This window comes from Rhincodon typus, chromosome 7 (assembly GCF_021869965.1).
Source record: "Rhincodon typus isolate 14 chromosome 7, sRhiTyp1.1, whole genome shotgun sequence".
Taxonomy (NCBI): Eukaryota; Metazoa; Chordata; class Chondrichthyes; order Orectolobiformes; family Rhincodontidae; genus Rhincodon; species Rhincodon typus.
In genome coordinates, this window is record NC_063338.1 from 26200856 (window position 1) to 26222304 (window position 21449).

The following is a 21449-nucleotide window of genomic DNA, read 5'->3' on the forward strand; positions in this document are numbered from 1 at the left end:
TTCCTGCTCCTCTGATGCTGCTTGGCCTGCTGTGTTCATTCAGCTCTATACTTTGTTATCTCAGATTCTCCAGCATCGGCAGTTCCAGCATAACAGCAAGTGTGGATCTCATCAGTTGTATCTGAGAGGCATTCACTAACTTTCTCCACCCATGGAATGTCAATGAACTTTTTGCAGCACTGCCGTCACATCCTTGAACTTTGGGAATTGCCCTCCCTGACCACTTGTTCCCATTTTCTTTTGACAGTGTTCCTGAAGTCTTCTGGTCCCTTGCAGAAACATTGCCTCTCTCTTCTTGCTGACCTCGAGGACTAAGATGTCCTGTACTCCATCTGTGAGAACAGGTCTCTTGGTTGTCACTCCATTTGGTTTCCTTCTCCTTCCAGCCATTTGCAATGCAGGTAGTCAGCAGCATCTAAAGCTTCCCTTTAAGAAATGCAGGCTGCCTTCAAGAGGTGAAGCTGGAACACCTACTAGCCGGACATGGTCCTGAACCCTTTAACATTCAGCTAAGACCGTGAATCAGATTAAATGAGGAGCCAATATGAAGCTTAATTGTGAAGCACATCCTGGATATCCTGAAACAGGAGTAATGCTTTTTTTTATTTTGTATCTCCATAACAAATCAGGTTAGGAACTAAGGAAACTGAAATTTTGCTTTCCAACAGCTGGTCATTTGTCGGACATTCGCATATATGTTGTCTGTCACTTTCCCTTCAAATATCTCCTGTTTCAAATATTACCATTGTTTAACATGTTCTGATGACTCACCTCCCAAACTCACCACGTTCTGCTTCTTTCAAGGTAATAGAATTTGCAAAGTCACATGGTCTCCAAACAGGGTCGTCATCCCTGGAACTATACAGTTCATCCAGTTTCACCTTCAAAATATTCCTCAAAAACCATCTCTTCAATGTTACTTTTGGTCACTTCCCATAACATATCTTGTAAGGCATCTTGTGACATTTGGCAGTGTAAAAGAATAATACAAGTGGAGATTGCTGCTGCAGTATTTATGCCACAATAGCTATGACGAGAGTTGGGCTTGCAATATTTTTATTTAGCTCTGTAGGTCTACTTTAGCCTAGCCACTCCATTTTAGTTTGTTTCTTTCTGAACTTTTCTTTTGCATGAGATACATTTATTCTGTAGATATATCAATTAATTTTGAAAATTTTGCTTTGTTCCACACCTTAAATTGACCTAATGCAACAGAAGGCCAGCAAGCAGAGCTTTAGTAATAAAACATCAAACAAGAATAGTTAGATAAAATCTGTAGGTAACATCTCCAATTTCCAATTGCAGTAGCATATCCCCTTTTAGTTCTGTTTATTGAGGGATTAGTGGCTTCTCTCTGCCAATATGCAGCTTATTGCAGCCGTAGCAACAACTGACACAACCTTTCTCACTTATTAATTATAAAAAATGCAGCTGAAACATTTTTGGCACAAACTTAAGGTAACTGACAAATATCATGCTCCTATCAGAACAAAATTCTAATGTCTGCAGCCAGTGACAGGCCATAGAATTTAGGGAATGTTGCAGGATGGGACAGTGGAATATGAAAGGAATGATAAATGGGGGTGAAGAACAATAGAGGCAGAGGAAAACATTTCTGTTGAGCAGCTTTGAAATGGCACTGACTATTGTAAGACGTAACATGGTCAGAAAAATTGATCAAATATTTTCTGGATCGCTAAATTCTGTTGTAATAACTAAAAGTGACACCTTATGTTCTCCTTGAAACTTTAATAGCTGATCGAGTGAAGGGAGACACAGCTCTGAGCTCATCCTGTTCATTTGCATCAACCTTCAATATTACATAGTGATAGTTATTTGACAATGCAAAACAAATTTTTTTTTGGTTAACTTGTGGAATGTGAGTGTCGCTGGTAGGGCCACCATTTAGTGCCCATCCCTAGTTGCCCTTCAGATGATGGTAGTGAGCTGCCTTCTTGAACTGCCACAGTCCTTGTGCTGTAGGTAGACTCACTGTGCCCTTAGGGAGGGAATTCCAGTATTTATACAATGAAAGTGACTTTATTTTCCAAATGACTGCCATGTACTTCACAAGGACAAAATCACTGTCTTGCAACATTGACATCCTTGCCAAAGATCAAGGGTTTGCAGATACAGAGTCATAACATTCCTTCTGGTAGTTTGTCACTTTGTCTTTGAGCAGAGGAGTATGCCAGTACATCCAGCCACTCTCATGTGAGAGTTAATGACTGTAACAAATTGTGATTGAGTATCTGAACAAGCTTCACTGTGGACAGTCATGCTGTGAGATTTCGATGTGGAATCAATGTGCCAATCAATTATACAAAGACAGTTTAGTTGAATTTCTAGTAATAAAGTGCACTCTTCTGCAGTCTGAGAAAGCATGTGTGGTTTAGAAAGATCTTTGTCAGACCTTAGCTTACAGATTCAGAGTGCAGTAAAGTTAGCATTGATGGGCTGTATACTTGCTCATCTGATGTTTACAGTGTCGCACTGGCTAGCCCACCTAGACAGCTTAAAAGAAGCTATTAACCTATTTTCTAACTGCTGACAAGTATTTTGGATGGTTAAGGCTACATTTACCCTGACTACCACGTCTTGTCAAACAGCAGACACCTTTTGTTGAGAGCAAAATAAGGGACAATATTGCTTTGATGTGCTTTACACAGAACCTCCCTAAAATAGTTTGAAAAATTGAGTTGATCAGTTCTGTCCTGCTTCTGTTACCATCTCTCTCTCTGCTCTACAACATTAAATGTCATCTTTTAGGAACTGTTGTTCCCCAATTCCTGTCCACTGCATTCAGCAAACTTGTACAGGTGAACCAGATCTAGATATCAAGAGATTGCCATGAACACATAACGGGGAAATATTATGGGATTGCCTCAGCCTGCTCATCATTCCAAGGTCTTAACTGCTTTAGTACTGTGGTCAGAGCATTGTCTCAGTATAGCCCTAACAAACCACTCCAGGATAGTGATGGAACAGACATTTGTGCCTGTGTTCCACATTGATTGTGTTAATTGTTCCCCTGTGGAAGGTTCTCAAATGCAAACCTCATGAAGAAGAGAAATAAATAATAGATGTATCCAACTTTATTTTGGCTTAGTCCCCTCCCTCGCTCCCTCACCTTTGATGACCTGCATTGCCCCTAATGGACTTTGTATGTAAATTAATCGTTTGGAAACACAGGTGATTGATTGGTCATGGTTAATTGATGAAAAAAATACAACGAGTGATTTGGTGATGGAAAAACCATTCTGTTGTGTGTAAGAGTACTTCTGGATATAAATAAAAGATGGAAAATAAGAAGTATAAGGGCTCCTCGTGGTGCAATGGTACTGTCCATTATCTCCGAAGCCAGGACGCCTGGGTTCAAGTCCCACTTGCTTTGGATGTGTGTAAAAACATCTCTGAACAGGCTGATTAGAAAATATGTAAATGAAAGATATAGTATGATTATAAGGAAATCACATGGGAGGAAATGGAAATAGAAATAAGCACTTGAAGACAAAAAAAAACACCCTGAAATGAGAGTCTGTGCTCTCAGTGAGACCTTAAATAACCAAGCACTGTGAAGCAAATGAATTAATTCCAATAGTGTTATAGTAAGTTAATTTCTGTCACTGATACAAAGACTTCATTCGGCATTATGAAATTTGGTATTTGATTTATTTCTCATAAAATTATGCCTTAGTTCAAAAACTGATATTTGAATCTACTGACTGAAAACGCCAAATTGATTTTTAGAAAAAGCCAACTAAATCTGCACTCTAGGGACTTGAGCTGACAGGTAAAGATGGTTACACAATTTACACTGTGTACCTTACAGACTACCATTGGGATGGAATGTCACTGTTTGGAATGTTAACTCAGGAGAATGTTGATGAATAACATCCTCTATTCCATTAGCACAACATTCACTTAACTGGATGGAAACAGATTATTCAAACCCGTGGCTGAGAGATATTCCCAGATGTGATTTAATCGGGCTACAAATGGAATACACTGGTCATGACATTATTTGACATGACATGAACTGGAGACAGAAGGTCATAAGGTAACCTGACCTTTTGGTGACGTAAGCACCTGCGTTTTGTGCAGAACAAGACAAGCTGCTGGGAAAAGACGGAGAGTGTGAATCACCTTCTCTCTCTCTCTCACTCTCACTCTCTCTCTCTCTCTCGAACCCCACCACCCCCTCCCAACCCACTTACCTAATGTGTTTGCGAAGCCTGTCAGCTGATTATGAGTATGTCAGGATCTGCAGACTGAGCTTTTTGAAAGAAGTCAAGCCTTTGGACTGCCTTGATGCTGGAAGCATTACAACCACCAAGTAAAAATGGGAGGGCTGCCAAAGTCAGCCTGAATCCAGACAAATCACCAGGAGCTGCATAGCCCTCTAATTCTACTGGAGTCTAACCTGTTTAATCTTACCTTCCTCACTCAAATCTGTTTGTGTGTGTGTGTGTGTGTGAGAGTGAGAGAGAGAGAGACAGAGTATATCTGAGTGTGGATTTGTGAAGGTCACAGCATATTTTATCATGTTACTTACACAGGGCTAAGTGCAATAAAAGTTATCCTCTTGTCTTTAAATATCAGGGAAACTTGTTTGATTCTGTCTTTTATTATCATAAACAGTAAATACTCACTCAATTAGCAAGTATAGGCTAATTATAAACAAAATAAACTTGTCGTTAGATGAGGAGAAGGTAAAGAGGCGAGCCACTCAGACACTCACCTGCAGAACAAATCTCAAGACTTCCAGGTTTTCATTTTTTAATGAGGAATTGTTTTCAAGGTACACTATTCTGCACAGGCTGAAGATTTTTGCTCAAAAAGCATGCATCAAGATGGTCCAGAGGCCTTTATGTATGTTTTCTGTTGATTACAGTATGTCTGCCTTTGTTTTCACTTGACTTTACAGTAATTCTAAACATTCTCCAAATGTTTCGCTTTCCTAGTGTCAAAACATTCTTTGAAACTTGTGTGTGGGATTGGAAGGCTTCATATTTATCAAAAGTACTTACTGTGACAAAAAAAAATTCAAAGAACTTGAATTGATATGATCTTTTGTGTCTCAGTACTTGATGAAGAATTAATTATTTTGAAGTGCAGTCGATGTTACCAAGTAGGTGAAGACAACAGCCTTTTATTTTGGCAAACTGAGATATCCCAGAAAAAGCAAATGTAGTGAATAATCAAACAGTCTGTTTTTCATGGTGTCGCTTGAGGGAGAAATGTAGGCACCAGCTAAGCCAACAGGAAAAGCCGCCATTTTGCTTAGAATGGCAAGGAACATTGTGAGTTTTTCACATGGTGGAATATCTTCACAAGCCAGGAGCTTGCACTTTTTCAGCCTGTAGAATTAACGGTTGTGTGGACCTTTGGTTAGCTGCTGAGCGCAGGGAACATGCCGTGAAATTCAATACAATCTCCAGAATTCATTTAGACAACTTAGACCAGCTGAGGTTAGAGAAAATGATTTTTTTTGTAATGTTAATGCATACAACTGATAAGGTTTAGTCACCATGGGTTTCACCAGTTTCTGAAATGTTGCCAGTGCAACAAAACCCATCAGCCAATTAAGATACAAATAATTACCACTATTATTTAGTCTTACTCTCTTGCTTTTTGTCCCCAAGTATTATAGTCACAAACAACGCCTTCCTCAAGGGCTAATGTCCTGCAAGAGGTTTTCTGTACACACAATTCTCTACACACTGAGTAAACCACTCTAGCTATTGTCAATTTGCTGCCCACAGGAAGAGCTAGAAAAGCCAAAAACAACAGGTGAAACTTGGTAAAGATTTACTTTCATTACCTTCACAGCATGGAAAAAGGAAGGAAAAAGCATGTCATTTTTGGTCAACATTTTTCACACACAGCTAGCCAGTTCAATTAGTGGGGGCTTGGACGCCTGCTAAACAGATAGTGTGCTTAATCCTACAAGTGAAGGGGTGGTAGGCTGTAAACAATACAAAGCCATATTATAGACAGTAACTGAAATTAACACATCTGAAGCTTAAAAGAATAACAATAAGGAGTAAAAGAGTTCTGTTTGACATTAGAAAACGCAATTGAAATGTTCATGCTGTTTCTTTGAACTATAAAACTGAAACTTGGACAACATTAGAGTTGGGTTCTAAGGATGTTATAAGCTGAAAACAAAAACAAATTTATCAAGCTTTTAATGCTTAATGTCTAATACTAAATGTTAGTTAAAATGATATATGTGAATACTACAGAGCTCTAACCCACTCCACAGGGTTTCAAATTATCAGTCCAGAAAGAAAAATCTGAATACACTGTCATCTGGGCCCTGATGGGACAAGACCATAAGGCCATAAGACTCAGGAGCAGAAGTAAGCAATTCAACCCCTCCATTCTGCCGTGCCATTCAATGAGATTATGGTCGATCTCTGAATTCTCATCTCCATTTTCCAGCCTTTTGCCATAATCCTTGATTCCATTCCTATAAGTATCATTATATTGCCCTTCCCCATTATTCTAGAACCTGAATTTCCATGTAGGCATAGAGATTGTCCATCATTAAGAAAAATGGAAGTGGTGGCATGAATCTGGAAGCTCCGGCTCTGAATCTGGCACCTACCATTTTGGCTGCGGTGGGTTGTGGTTATGGTGATGCAAGTATGCAGGCACAGGTTTGTACAGTGGGATCCTAGATTCAATCTCTGTATAAAAATTGATGTTCCAATGGACATGGTGAAATTAAGCATCAGTCACATGATCTATGGATTGTGGACCAAATAATGGATAGTAGCTGTAAGGTCCTCAGAGCTTGTAGGCTATCAGCAATGTAGACATTAAGCAGAACAATCACTTTAAAAGCCACAAGAGATGCAATTCTCTCTGAAATTTAACCCTTAAATTTAATGTTCTAGTCTATAGGTAGCTATGTCATACCTTGTACATATGGCTCCAGGGCAGTTGGTACTTGAACGTTTTATGCAAACCTTTCTCCAACTCTGCCTATTCCAATGATGCAGGATGGTGCTTACTACAGTTGTAATAACTACCGGCATTAATTATCCCAGAGACATAATGGAGCCAATTTTCTTATCTGTATAAATCTTCATGTGTGCTAGTTCAGTAAGCATTAGTGTCTGATCTCATTTGAGAATTATGTGCATTTCTATGGCTGAATGGATGGGAAACATTCAAGTTCTATGCAAGTGCAGCATCCTACATCACTGTCTGGAGATTCTGCTGGGTGGTCATCTGTAGTGAAGAAGACAGTGGAAACCTGACATTGGACACTGAAGATCTTCAGAGATGCAGCAGTGATTTTTGAGGTAGCCTGATGAAAACTCACTTTGGCTGTGTTGAGTAGGTGGGGCAGGTTCTGCTGTTCTTTTAGCATAAACTTAAACTTTCTCTTTATGTTGCTGCCATTGTTGAGCTCTGCCCTTTATTTGGAGAGAATCCCAAATCTGAGGCAGTTCCTGCTCGATACTCCTAACTGATCCTAGGTTTGGAAGATGTCATGTCAAATATTTGTGATAAGCAGAAACATAAAGGAGTAATTCTGAGGCTGTCAGAATGAAGATAAGCTCCAAAACCTCTGGAGCAGGTGGAACACCATCGTAGAATTTAGCGTGCCCGACAAAAGGTCACAAAACAGCCATCAGCAAGCACTTCATGGGCATTATAAAAAACACGGTCATCAAAATAACATTGTTTTTGACGTAAATCAACGTGAAGACTTAATAGGTCAGTGGTGAGCACTGCTGCCTCACAGCGCCTGGGGACCCAGGTTTGATTCCAGCCTCAGGCGACTGTGTGGAGTTTGCACAGTCCCCCCATGTCTGCATGGGTTTCCTCCGGTTTCCTCCCACAGCCCAAAGATGTGCAAGTTGGGTAGAATGGCCATGCTAAGTTGCCCAGAATGTTCTGCGATGTGTAGGTTACGTGGGTTAGCCATAGGAAAGGTAGGGGTAGTGGGTGTAGGTCTGGGTGGGATGCTCTTCAGAGGGGTAGTGTGGACTTGTTGGCCTGCTTCCACACTGTAAGGATCCTATGATCTTGTCATTGTGGAGAATTCAAACCACCACCTGACATTGTTAGTGTTTTCTCTTTCCAAAACATCCCACCCTTTTGCACTGCCAGTGAAGATTAGAGCAAATTGTGAGTTCCCAGTCTTCCTTGCGTAACTAACAGGGACTGCATAGCATTCTGTTGACAGTGGGGTGAGGGGGAGGGGAAAAGGGATGTAGAGAGAATGCAGGGATACCGCACAGCAAACAAATTCTTTTCATCTTTTCACAGGATGTGAACATCACTGGTAACATAGGCATTTGTTTCCCATTCCTAACTGCCAGAAGGCCAGCAGACTTCCTTCCTGAAAGGACATTAATGAATGAGATAGATTTTTATAACATGGGGCAGCACAGTGGCTCAGTGGTTAGCGCTGCAGCCTCACAGCACCAGGGACCCAGGTTCGATTCCAGCCTCAGGCAACTGTCTGTGTGGAGTTTGTACATTCTCCCTCTTTCTGTGGGTTTCCTCCCACAGTCCAAAGATGTGCAGGCTAGGTGGATTGGCCATGCTAAATTGCCCATAGTGTTCAGGGGTGTGTGGGTTATAGGGGGATGGGTCTGGGTGGGATGCTCCAAGGGTTGGTGTGGACTTGTTGGGCCGAAGGGCCTGTTTCTACCCTTTAGGGATTCTATGAACAAGTGATAATAGTTTCATGGTCACCATCACTGAGACTAGATCTCAATTCCAGAATCTATGAATGAATTGAATTTTATTTTCACCATCTGACGTCATGGGAAATTAAACTGTGCCCCCAGAGCTTTAACCAGGGTCTGTAGGTTACTAGTCTAGAAGCACCATTATCATGCCATTATCTTCACCGCATTGGTAAAAATAGGGGGAAAAGACAGAATTAAAACATTGGCAGAAAGATATATTTTTAAGATAAGTAATTTTTTGTCTCCAAATCCCTGACCAAAGCTTCTAGAAGGCGAACCCAAAAAGTCACTACATAAAAGCCTTGCAGTATGACAGGAATTTATTGAATTGTGACAACTGCAAGAGAGAAAAATGATATTTTAGATTAAACAAATGAAGCATAGCATTTTATGTTGTTCATGCACAGCTGTTAAAACAATCTTCTTTGAAGTTGCAGGCACCTTTTTTTTAATCTTGGCCTCACATAGGCGGTTTGAAAATGATCCACAGTTAAAAGAAGTTGAGGAACTTCCCTAGTTTCTAGCTGCTTTCTAAAAGGTCCATTGTCTTGCGGCCTCTGCTGAGGATCATGACAATCATTTTACCCTTTGAAAATGAAATTAAAATTTTAACTGGAACTCAACGAAAAAAGGAAAGCAACTCAATGATATAAATCAGAAGCAGCCCCAATGCTGAAACCTTTGTTATAACAGGAAAATTAAAGACAGATTCTGGAATATGTTTGGAAAAGGATTGGGCTCAACCATAAGTAAAATGGAAACAGATAACTTAGTTATGGGACAAACTTCTCCATTTAAAGAAAAAAATCCTGGATAATGTTGTTATTAACGTGTCATGAATACACCAGGCATGTCCTCAGCGTTATCATTACAATCTCTACAGTCCAGAAAGGGGCCTTTCAGCCCCATCAAGTCTCCTATATCCCAAGGTCAGAACTGTGTTTCTCAAGGCAATAAATGCTAGCCCAGTTAGTATCCCCAAATGAATATAAATTATATTGTTAACTAGAATAACAAGGCCACTATAATATTGACATTCAGTCTTTGAGAGAAAGTTAAGTGTCAGCCACGAATCATGGGTAACACTTTTGCCTTTGAGTCAAAGATTGTGCAGTGTTATGACAGAAAGTCAAGCACACATCTAGGTTGAGACTTCAGTGATCGCTGGTTATCCTTCAGATTAGGTATTAAACCAAGGCTCCAACTGCGCTTCAGCGGGACGTAAATATTTCTAAAGCACTATTTAAAGAAAAGAAGAGGAGTTTTCTTGGTGATCTACAACTAATTTCTAAAAAGATTATCCAGTCATTTGCTTCATTAAAATCTGTGGAGTTTGATATATGTAATTTGGCTGATGTGTTTCCTACATTACAACAGTAATGTGATAGACCTTGAAAATGTCTGAAACCTGAAGTGGTTGTTTGAATCATTGAAATACCTGAAACTTTTAAAACATATTATGGTGTAGGAATTCATCTGGATATACTTTGAGAGTGGGGTTATGAAATAACAACATTCAAGCTGCTGTACATAGTTTAAAGAATTTTTTGCACTATGGGTAAGTAGTAGCTTTTTATTCATCACCTTCACTCATGACATATACCACCAAGGATGCCTAATGGCAGCTTGTAGTTGGACTATGGACTTTGTTTTAATAATTTGGGGCAACCTGCTGGATCCTGTGATAGTAGGAACTGTCAGAATCCCCTTCCCCTCCCCCATTTCTGAAGAAGTGTCCAGACCCAAAATGTCAGCTTTCCTGTTCCTCTGATACTGCGTGGCCTGCTGTGTTCCTCCAGCTCTGCACCTTGTTATCTGCTGGATCCTGTTCTGCTTCTACAAGCAGAACATTTTAGAAAACTAATATTGCCCAATACCTTGCCAGTAGTGGTCTCAAAATCACATCCTGAGGCATTGTGGCTGATAGAAAAGTAATAAGAAAGGGAATGATCAGGTTTTGACTCCACTTGGCTTCACAACAATGGTTAGAAATTTAACAAGAACTTACCTTTTGCTAGCAGCAGTTGCTTAGGCTGAAGTAGCCAATGAAGATGTGGAGAGTAGGTCTGGTTCTTGCTTTTCTCTGATTTCCAATTTATGCAAGGGGACCTGAAGCAGACCCTGTATTTGCATATTCTAACTATCTAATATATCAGTGGCCATTTGAGGTGTCTGCATTTGGATTCGCTGCTGTTAGGCATCTGTGTGGAACAGGATCTCAGTCCTTGAACTTGGGACACTCTATACCTGCTTTCTGTCCATGAAACAGGTACAGTGAGGTCCAATTTCTGCACCTAAAAATCTGACACTTCAGGTCCCATCAGGAATTGCATCTTTTTCACAGACTGTAGTTATTGTTGTTGTTGAGTCTTTTACTCAAGTTAGTTTCTTGAGTAGTAATCAATTAATGTAATGCATCATTCAGATTAATTTGTGGACAGGACACATTATGACTTTCATTTGACATTATTACAAATTCAGTGACGCAGAGTGAGAAGGGAAGAGCAAAGTGAATGATCAATTTGTCTTTTTTTTCTGACTTCAACCTATTTAATCACTCAAGTGGCAACTGCATCTAAAATGAATTTTATTTTAGGCAGGTGCATTTGTAAAAATTTGAATAAGTGCAGATACCACTAAAATAGGTGGGAAAGTAAGTTGCAATTAAGAAAACCAATGCTTACAAACCGATATGGATAGGGTGATTAATAGGCTGAAATTTGGTAGATGGAGTCTAAAGTGAAATAATTGTCCATTTCGGTCAGAAATACAGAAAGGTAACTTATTATCTAAATGGAGAGAAACTGCAGAGTGCTTTGGTGCAAATGGATCTGGGTGTTCTTGTGCATGGACCCCAGAAAGCCAACGTGTAGGTACAGAATAAAATGGAATGTTGGCATTTATGGCAAAGGGAATAAATTGGTAGGGAAGTTTTGTTGCAACTGTACAAGGTATTAGTGAGACAGCGCCTGGAGTATTGTATACAGTTTTGGTCCCCTTATTTGAGGAGGTGTGAAGTTGTCTTGGACACAGTTCAGAGGAGGTTCATTAGATTGATTCCAGAGTTGAGGGATTTGTCTTGTGAAGAGTGATTGAGCAGTTTAGGCCTATATTGTCTGCAGTTTAGAAGAATTATAGGAGATTTAATTGAGGTAAATTAGAAATATAGGGGATTGACAAAGTAGATGTAGAAAGTATGATTCCTCTTGTGGACAGTCTAGAATGAGAGATCATGGTTTTGAGATGTGGGTTGGTAGAGTTAAAACAGATGAGGTAAATAACTTCTCTCAAAGGGTCATGAATCTGTGGAATTCACGAACCAAGAGTGTGGTGGATGCTGGGATGTTGAGTAAGCTTGAGGAGACTGACATTTTTTTAATTAGCAATGGGTTGAAGGGTTATTGGGAGCAGGCAGGAAAGTGGAATTGAGCTGAGATGAGATCAGCCATGATTGTATTGAATGGCAAAACAGGCTCAAGGGGCTGAATTGCCTACCCCTGCTCCTACTTCGTATGTTCTTGAAGTTACTAGTTGTGCTAACTATTTTAGTGTTGCCAGTGCCCAAAAATACATGGCTGACAGGCAAAGGCATCAAAGGTTATTGGCAAAAGGAAGAAATGTGGAGTTGAAGTTAAAATCAGATCAACAATGGACAATAAATTTGATTTACTCCACATAATAAAAAGGAATGGCTCAGTGCACTGGATATAGATAATACTATTTGCCTGACAGGCTACTGCCTGCAATACTTAAGATATGTGGTCGAAAGTTATCTGCCATTCTACACCAGCTACAACACAAGCAACTACCCAGCAAATAGGAAAATAGGCAAATTCTACAGTCTTGACTGCAAAAAGCAAAACCAATCAAATCTTGGCAATTAATGCACTATCAGTTTACTCTCCATTGTCAGTAGTGTAATGAAAGAAATAAGTGACGGTCCTCTCTGTTAGTCACCAATAGCATGCTCACCAATGTTCAGCTTGGGTCTGCAAGGATCAGGCTTCATTATGAGCTAGGCCCATACATGGAAAACAGCACTGAATTCGAGAGGTGAGGAGAGAGAGACTGTCCTTGACTGTTGTAAGAACTTGCTTTTTTCATTAGTACCCCTGTAAAAAGCCCTGCAAAATTTCACTCTGTAGAATGAGATGAACTGGGTATTCAATGTTATGTCAAGATCCTAATTATGACCTCTGGCCCAGAAAAAGCAAATTTTATAGTATGCGAAAGGTCTCTGTTATGATTAAAATAAAACTCACTTTTGTCTAAGTATTCTTTTACAAGTTTGCTTAAGATATTTTAGTTTCTACTTCGATTCTATGTGTGCATCCCTATCGTTTATTGGATATTTATAAAATAATATAAAAAATAGAATTTTTGTGGGGTTCTGTTTGAGAGAATTGTGACTGCTTGCTTATTCTGCTGATGATATCATTTCTTCCAAATACTTAGGAATCTCCTTGACTTTGTGCCAGATTTAAACTAACAGCTGGAAAGGCGTAATCCGTACCACTAGGGATGCACACATCTTTCTGCAAAGCTTTCTTTGAGGTCAGTGGTGAGTGCTATCACTTTGCTGCTGACAGTAAAATGATCTGTATTGCTTTACATGGTTGATATACATATGTCAGGATTTACTAAATAACGTTTAACAGATCAGAGAGAGAGATAGAGACAATACTTGGCCCTTGTCGTGTCCAGTGCATGTAACCTATTCAGTTCATTCGCCCTGTTTCAAAATTGTACTGTTCTTTACCCTATCCTACTGTTCTTTTTCACCATTTTCACTATTCCTTCCCATTTATTTGTGCGTGTCAACTGTTTATCGGTTTATTCTTTTCTGCAATTAAAATTTCTGGAGATTCCTTTAGTCAGCTTTGATATTTTGGACCAAACTTTTTTGGAAAAGTTTTTTAAAGCATCATACACAGAGAAAAAAAGTGAGAAACACATTAAGCTAACCAAGATAGCAAGAACTGCCAATGCTGGAGTCAGAGATAACACAGTGTGGAGCTGGAGGAACACAGCAGGCCAGGCAGAATCAGCGGAGCAGGAAAGCTGGCATTTCGGGTCCTGACCCAAATGTTGCCTGGCCTGCTGTGTTCCTCCAGCTCCACACTGTGCTATCTCTTAAGCTAGCCAAACATGCTTAAAGGAAATTGATTTGGGACGACAAATCAAGCTGCTATCAGGTCACTATTATTTTTAAGAGGCAGGAACTTGAAAATAGGCTTAATTGTATGAAAATCATGAACAGAACTGATTTAAAGGGGACATAGCCAAATTCTAACTGAATAAAGTGAGGGTAAAGGTAGTACACAAGCCCCAGGAAACAATGGAATGGTATTACTGATGGAATAAGTCACTTACTCCATAATTTCCTTATCCTTTGTGCATTCCTGTGCTATAATGGGTCCATAACAATGTGCAAAGGTGCATGTCACTAGGAAAATGTGGACCATTTCTCTTGAAATCATGGTTGCTCATTTTGGGGGTATTTTTTCTAACTTGATGGGATGAAAGTCTTACCGAGCATGAAGAGGATCTCCACAAAGATGTCACTCACACTAGGAGGGTTTCTTGAAGCAGCAGACTGGTCATCTCTGCTGATGCTGAAGCAGACGTTGTACGGAACAGTGACTGCAACGTAAAATGTTGCCAAGAGGATCAGCCAGTCCCATCCAGCTTTGAAGGTGCCGTAATGAAGTAGAATGAACCTGGATTTCTGAATAGCTGCAACTTTATATTCTGGAAGTGCTGGTTTCTCTCCAAAGACATTCTGTGTAAAACAAGTAAAGAGAAAGAGCGTTCTGTGTACTGTTGGAACTATCTCCAAAAATGCTTTACAAAACAAACATTCAGAATGCAATAAATATACCTCAAAGTGACTTAATAGCTGAGGCAATTCCAATCAAGTACTAACTATAGATAAATAAAGATAATTTTCATGGGAACAACTTGAAAACAAAATGGCAAATTCTTACTCTAAAAACATTGCTGACCACTGCAATTTTAACACAATGAATGATCACAGAATAGAATGTGGCATATGCGGAGGGCAAAATTTGTGAATGGAGGAATTCAGTGCTTTGGGGGAATAAAATGCTACTTTCTGTCTCCAAAACATAAAGTAATTATTGTAAGCTTGAGGCCGTAAGTATTTAAATTTTATGCATTTTTGTTTTAGTCCAAGTTAATGTGCAGAAATAAAAACAAACTACCACCAGTTAAAAAAAAAATACATTGAGATATGACAGAAAAGGTTGTGTGTCTAGTCTGCAAATGATGAATTTTGAGGACAGTGAGACTTTCTAGGGAAAACATCTGTCGTATATGTATTTGTCAAGTATCTCTATAGCACAGAGACATTGAAGTATGTGAAATTGAAGGCAAATTATTGACCTGGTTAGGAAATTGGCTAAACAGCAGAAGACAGAGCATAGGGATAATGGACAGGAACATTCATTGGGATAATGTGTCTAGTAGTATCATGGAAAGCACTGTGTTGGGAAACTACTTATTGACCATTTTTATCCGAATTTAGGACAGTCAATGGAAGCGTAAAGCTACAAACGTATTATCGGATGAAGTGAACGGGTAAAATGATCTCCAATGGAATTCAATATAGGAAAGTATGAATACATCAAACAGAGAAGACCCAGAGCAACATGGGTGTCTGGGTACACAGACCACTAAATTGTCATGAACGAGCACAAGAAATAATCATAAAGTCTAATGGAATACTAGCCTTTTTAATCTAGAGGATAAAAATATAAGGAGGTAAAAGCCATGCTTCTGGTACCTAAAACCTTGCCTAAAGTTATGTAAGTAGTTCTGCACATCCTTACCTAGTAAGGAGATTTTGGCCTTGATGGTGGTGCAGAATGACACTCCAGGACTCCAAGTGTCAAATTATGAGGAGAGATGACACAAACTAGGGCAGTATTCCCTGGAACTTTGGATATGAAGAGGTGATTTGATTGTAGTTTTTGAAAAATTAAAAAGAAATTGTTGCCACCCACACAAGGTTGCAAATTTATGTCATGGGTCCTCATGTGACTCTGCTACTGAGTCTTGCCCCCACAGATCTTTGGGTACATTGGGCATGGCATCTGACAAAATGGGAGCCAGAGAGCAGGGTTTGCTTCTCTTTCTTTCCTTTTCTGCCTAATCACTGAGATGTTGTAACTAAAAGTCTGACAAAACTTGAGGGACAACTTGATACCATTTTGAATGATTGGTAGCCATCTCCTCCCAGTTGCTGGTAGTAACGTTACCATGCACCAAAAAAGTTTCAGAACGTCCATCTGAAACATTTTCTTTGTCCTCTCCTGGAATGTTTTCTATTTGAGAGTTGAAAGAATAGGACAAAACACTTTTTTTTTTGCCATACAAATACATTATCAAATCCATCAATGTTGGTTTTGCAGGAGTTATGCAGAGCTGGCTTCAAGTAGGACACCAGCATTTGTTCAACTGAGCTTCCCATTGAATTCAGGTGATGAGCCAGAGGTATTGCTGACGGAACATTTCTTACGTGTTGCTGAGACAGTATAGGTTTCAGTTTGATGCAGGAGTCTGGCAATGGCAACAACACTGCAATTGTTGAGGTCTTTGTTGTCAAACACTTGCTGTTGTAATTTGTGTTGGTGCAGCTGATCCAGTGCTGGATCTCCTTATCAATGGTGACCTTTTGAGACAGCCAGCTGCCAAGCTATTCAAAGTGCTCAACATATTCCAGATTCTCTCCTTCAATACATGCTAGAAGTGGAATATTTGGCTGGCCAGGTCCTGGGTTGATACCTGACTTTTGCTATGACAACATTCAAGGATAGACTGAGTCTCTCATATGCAGAATTGAAACGATCATGAGCACATTGTAAATCTAATGCAGACTGGGTCACCTTAGTCACTGAGTTATGTGTGAAAAGGTCCATGGGTGATGTGCCACCAATTAAGGCACTTGGAAGGGCAATTAATAGCCACTTGGAAGGGCAATTAATAGCCACTTAAGGAGTTCAACTCATCATCTCCTTGATTTCATGTCTTCCTGACTAGTTTTTCAAGTAGGAAACAAGGGTGGTCTGCTTGCCAGATTGTGGTGGGGGTAATCTGGAGGCATGGAAGAGGAAAGCATGGGGTAACATCTGCAAGCCTGCTTTTGCCTGTCCTGCCTCAGAAGCCCCCTCTCCCATGTCTTCATCCCACAAGAAGAGTGTAGAAGTTGTCTACTTTCTCACCACTGGATTCCCTAAAGAGTAGGCCTCAACTGGGAATCCTTATGATGCAAAAGCTGCTGACCTCTAAATTTGGTGGTAGCTTCTGGTAAACTGGGAACACCAGATCTGAAATATATCAAGAAAATTGCCTATGCTCTTCCTGTCTGCTCCTAAAGACTGAATTGACATGCAATATGTCAAGTTTTCTCAGTGGAGGGTTAGTCAGCTCCTAACACGTTCATCCTGACACTCTAAACCATATTGAAATACCTTGCCCCATGTTTCTGGTTCAGACAAAACTGCTAGCTGATCTTTGGCCAAATAATATTCATGTTATCATTGGTATCAATGAACGTTTCACAAGGTAGGGATGAGTTGTATTCTTGGCTTTTATCTAATGACTCATTCTCAAAAAGATCTATTAACAAAAAGGAAAATGAATGAATTGGAGGCACTCTTGTGATGTGTAGATTGTCAGGAGTAGTGATAGATAGAATGCTGTCTGAATGTCAAAATTTGAAAATGATCTTCCCAAAGAATTTGTACTTTGATTCAGCTGATCAGCCGATTTACAATCAATGACTGGCATAATGGAAATGATTGGTGTATATTCAAGTTGATAGATAACACTAAGTTACGATGCACAGTAAGTCATGCAGATGGGACCAGAAAGTTATAAACGGACAAAGCTAGATTGAAGATATGGTAGCATAATGATCACGCTACTACACTAGTGATCTGGAGGCTAGGAGGAATGATCTGGAGACAAGAGTTCAAATCTCAGCCATGGCACCTGGGATTTAAACCTAATTAATTGACCATGAAACTATCAGATTATAGTAAAAATCCTGCTGATTCATCTCCTTTAGAGACAAAATCTGTTATCTTTACCTGACTCCAGACCCATAGCAATTACTTGCTCTGACCTATATGTGACTCCAGGCCTACAACAATCTGGTTGACTCTTAACTGTCCTCTCAGATGGCTGAGCAAGCTACTACGTTGCTTTGGGAAGGCCAATAACTGCTGACATAATTACAACATTCCGTAATTGAATAAAAAGGTAAGCAAATTATGGCAAATGCAATTCAATGTGAAAATGGTGTGAAACATTTCATCATAGATACAAGAAAGACAAATCAGAATAGTTCCTTAATGGTGATAAACTGAGAGCTGTGGAGGTTTAAGTTATTTAAACATCCATAGACAGAGCTCAACAAAAACAAATGCACAGGTATAGAGATTTTGAATCTAGTGGAATGATGTCCTTTGTCTCAAGGAAACTGGAATACAGAACTGAGAGAGTTATGAGAGTTCAGTAATACACAACCTTGGTTAGAATATTTCTGGAGTGCGGTGTTCAGATTCAGGCACCAACCCTCAGTGAAGATGTGGAAGAATGACAGCACAATAATTGTCAGAATAATATTAAGATTAGGTCATTTGGGCAGCTTGCCTAAACCTGGTTGTATTCCCTTGTGTTTAGAAAATTCAAGGAGATCTCATTAGGGCCTTGTGATGAAGGTTCATCATATATCCTCATTATTTGGGAACCTGGGTTCTAAAGTGGAGGAAAATTGGATTTTAGTCTTCTGATCTGCACAGATCTGACTTTTTTTTAAAGAAGGCCAGAAAGTTATTTTGAACATGGAGCTCAAACCTATATTTAAAAGAAGTTGCGTGATTTTGGCAAAATGAATAACCATACATTTAGTTCAGGTGCTTGCTGGCTTGACTGTTATGGCCCTCAAACAGACAGACAGAGAGAGAGAGAAAGGGGCCGAAATGGATTCACGCAGGGAGAAGGAACTTAACAGCAGAAGTATTGTTATCAACAGTGTACAAGCAGTCAATGTTAGGAAGAGTCTTCGGTTACTTAGATGTCATTGAGAAGGAAGCTCTTAAAGCAGAAGTCTTGAGGGTGTCAGGAAGGAAGACATCTTACAAGGCTGTTGAAGATGAGTGTTTGGGGAATCCATACTAACTAATAGTGAGCTGTGTTAGCAGTTCGTTTTAAGGGTCTCTGACGGATAGATTAAACAGAAGAAAACAGCATCTAGTGAATGTGCGGCAATTTGCCAAACAGAAACTGAACGCAGCTGAGCAAGAAGCTTTAGTGTGAAAATTAGGCTAACTCTTCACTAAGGTTTAACTGCCTTTTGCTGAGGTGAAGGGAATAAATCTTCCTTTTTGATGTTTGTAATGAGATCATTTCAACCGTTATATCTAATGTAATATAGTTTGCAATTCTTTTCTTTTATCAACTTTGGTGTTTTTTTGCTAGAAGTGTTGTGATAGCCTCTTGTGAATATGTTCAGTGACTGAACTCCACAGTAAATAAAAGGGAAAATAAAATGTATGGTCCATCAAATCAGGTTTCACTCTGGGATCTAACCAGTACTATCTTCAGCTGGGATCATAACTGTCTCCAAAATGATAAAGCAATTTGAGAGTGAGAGTTCTAGAAACAGGCACTACAATCTTAAAGTTAGAGTGCAACCATGTGAGAGTGAAATCGGAAAGAAGTTTTTGCATTAAGGGTAGCGGACATCTGAAATTCTCATCCTTGCAAATCTGTGGAAAGAAGGTTGATTGGAATGTTCAAGACTGATAACAAAAGTTTTTTTTTGTTAGATTAAGATATCAAGTTATGCCCCAGTTATGCCTGTCTCTTTGTGGGGTACATGGAACATTCCTTGTTCCAGTCCTATTCCAGCCCCCAACCCACAACTATTTCTCTGATATATCAATGATATCATCAGTCCTGCTTCCTTCTCTCATCTGGAATTGGTAAGGTTTATCAAAATTGCTTCTAATTTCCATCCTTTTCTCACCTTCACTTGATCCATCTCTGTTTCCATTTCTGGGTATAGCCTGGCCACCAATATTCACTATAAACCAACCCACTCCTACAGCTACCTGGACCATACATTCTCACATCCTGCTTCCTGCAAAGACTCTATTCCATTCTCCCAGTTCCTTCACCTCTGTCACATCTCTTCTGATGATGCTAACTTCAACAAGGGAGTGTCCAAATGTCCATGTTCTTTCTCAACCGAGGCATCCCCAGCACCATAGTTGACAGGGCCTTCAGTTGGGTCCGACCTATCTCCCACACTTCAGCCCTCACTCCCTTTCTTCCCTCCCACAACAGCGATAGGGTCCCCTGCTCCTGACTTACCACTCCACCAGCATCCACATCCAGAGGATGATTTTTTTCTTCTTCATTCATTCACGGGATGAGGGCGTCGCTGGCTAGGCAGCATTTATTGCCCATCCCTAATTACCCAGTGGGCAGTTGAAAGTCAGCCACAATGTGTGGGTCTAGAGTAACTTATAGATCAGACCAGGTAAGGATGGCAGTTTCCTTCCCCTTTCTAATTAGCTGCCACTTCTGCCACCTCCAGCACAATGCCACCACCTGACACACATTCCCCTTCCCTCCCTTGTCAGCCTTCCATGAGGACCATTCCCTCTGGGTCATCCTGGTTCACTCCTCCTTCAATCCCAACACCTACCTCCCCACCTACTCCCCCCCCAATAGCTCCACGGCACCTTCCACGGAAAACACAGAAGTTGTAAAACCTGCCCATTTACTTCCTCCATTCCTCAGTCTCCAAGGGCCCATATGCACCTTCCAGGTGAAGCAGCGCTTTATGAGCACTTCATTCAATACAAAGGTCTGCATGGTAGACTAATTAGTAAAGTTAGATCTCATCGGATTCAGGGAGAGCTTGCCAAATCAACACAAAACTGGCTTGATGGTAGGAGATAGACGGTGGTGGTGGAGGGTTGTTTTCAGACTGGAGGCCTGTGAGCAGCGGTGTTCCACAGGGATTGGTACTGGGTCCACTTTTGTTTTTCATTTATATAAACAATTTGGATGAGAATTTAGGAGGCTTGGTTAGTAAGTTTGTGGACAACACTAAAATTGGTGGTTTAGTGGACAATGAAGAAGGTTATCTAAGATTATAAAGAGATCTTGATCAATTGGGTCAATGGGCAGAGAAGTGGCAGATGGAGTTTAATGTGGATAAATGTGAGGTATTGCATTTTGGTAAAACAAAAAGGGCAGGACTTACACAATAAATGGTAGCACGCTGGGTGGCATTGTAAAAGAGACCTAGGGGTTCAGGTACATATTTCTTTGAAGTTTACATCACATGTAGACAGGGTGTTTAAGAAGGCATTTAGCACACTTGCCTTCATTGCTCACACCTTTGAGATTGGAGTTGGGATGTCACGTTGAGGTTATACAGGATGTTGGTGAGGCCTCTTCTGAAATGCTGTGTACAGTTCTGGTCACTCTGCTATAGGAAGGATATTATTAAATTGGAGAAGGTTCAGAAAAGATTTTCTGGGATATAGCTGGGAATGTTATTTGTGTTATAAAGGTAGGCTGGGACTTCTTTCAGTGGAGTGTAGGAGGTTGAGGGGTGACCTTATAGAAGTTAATAAAATCATGAGGGGCATAGATCAGGTGAATAGCAAGCGTCTTTTCCCTAAGGTG

At 40.1% G+C, this 21449-nt stretch overlaps 1 protein-coding gene across 1 annotated transcript in view; it reads right to left on the reverse strand.

Annotated features, from left to right (window-relative positions):
* Positions 1 to 21449, reverse strand: part of kcnh3 (potassium voltage-gated channel, subfamily H (eag-related), member 3) — a 546526-nt gene that overhangs the window by 195396 nt on the left and 329681 nt on the right. The window contains exon 6 of the mRNA XM_048598723.1: positions 14250 to 14499. Within this exon, the coding sequence (XP_048454680.1) occupies positions 14250 to 14499 (250 nt within the window). The remainder of the gene's footprint in view (positions 1 to 14249; positions 14500 to 21449) is intronic.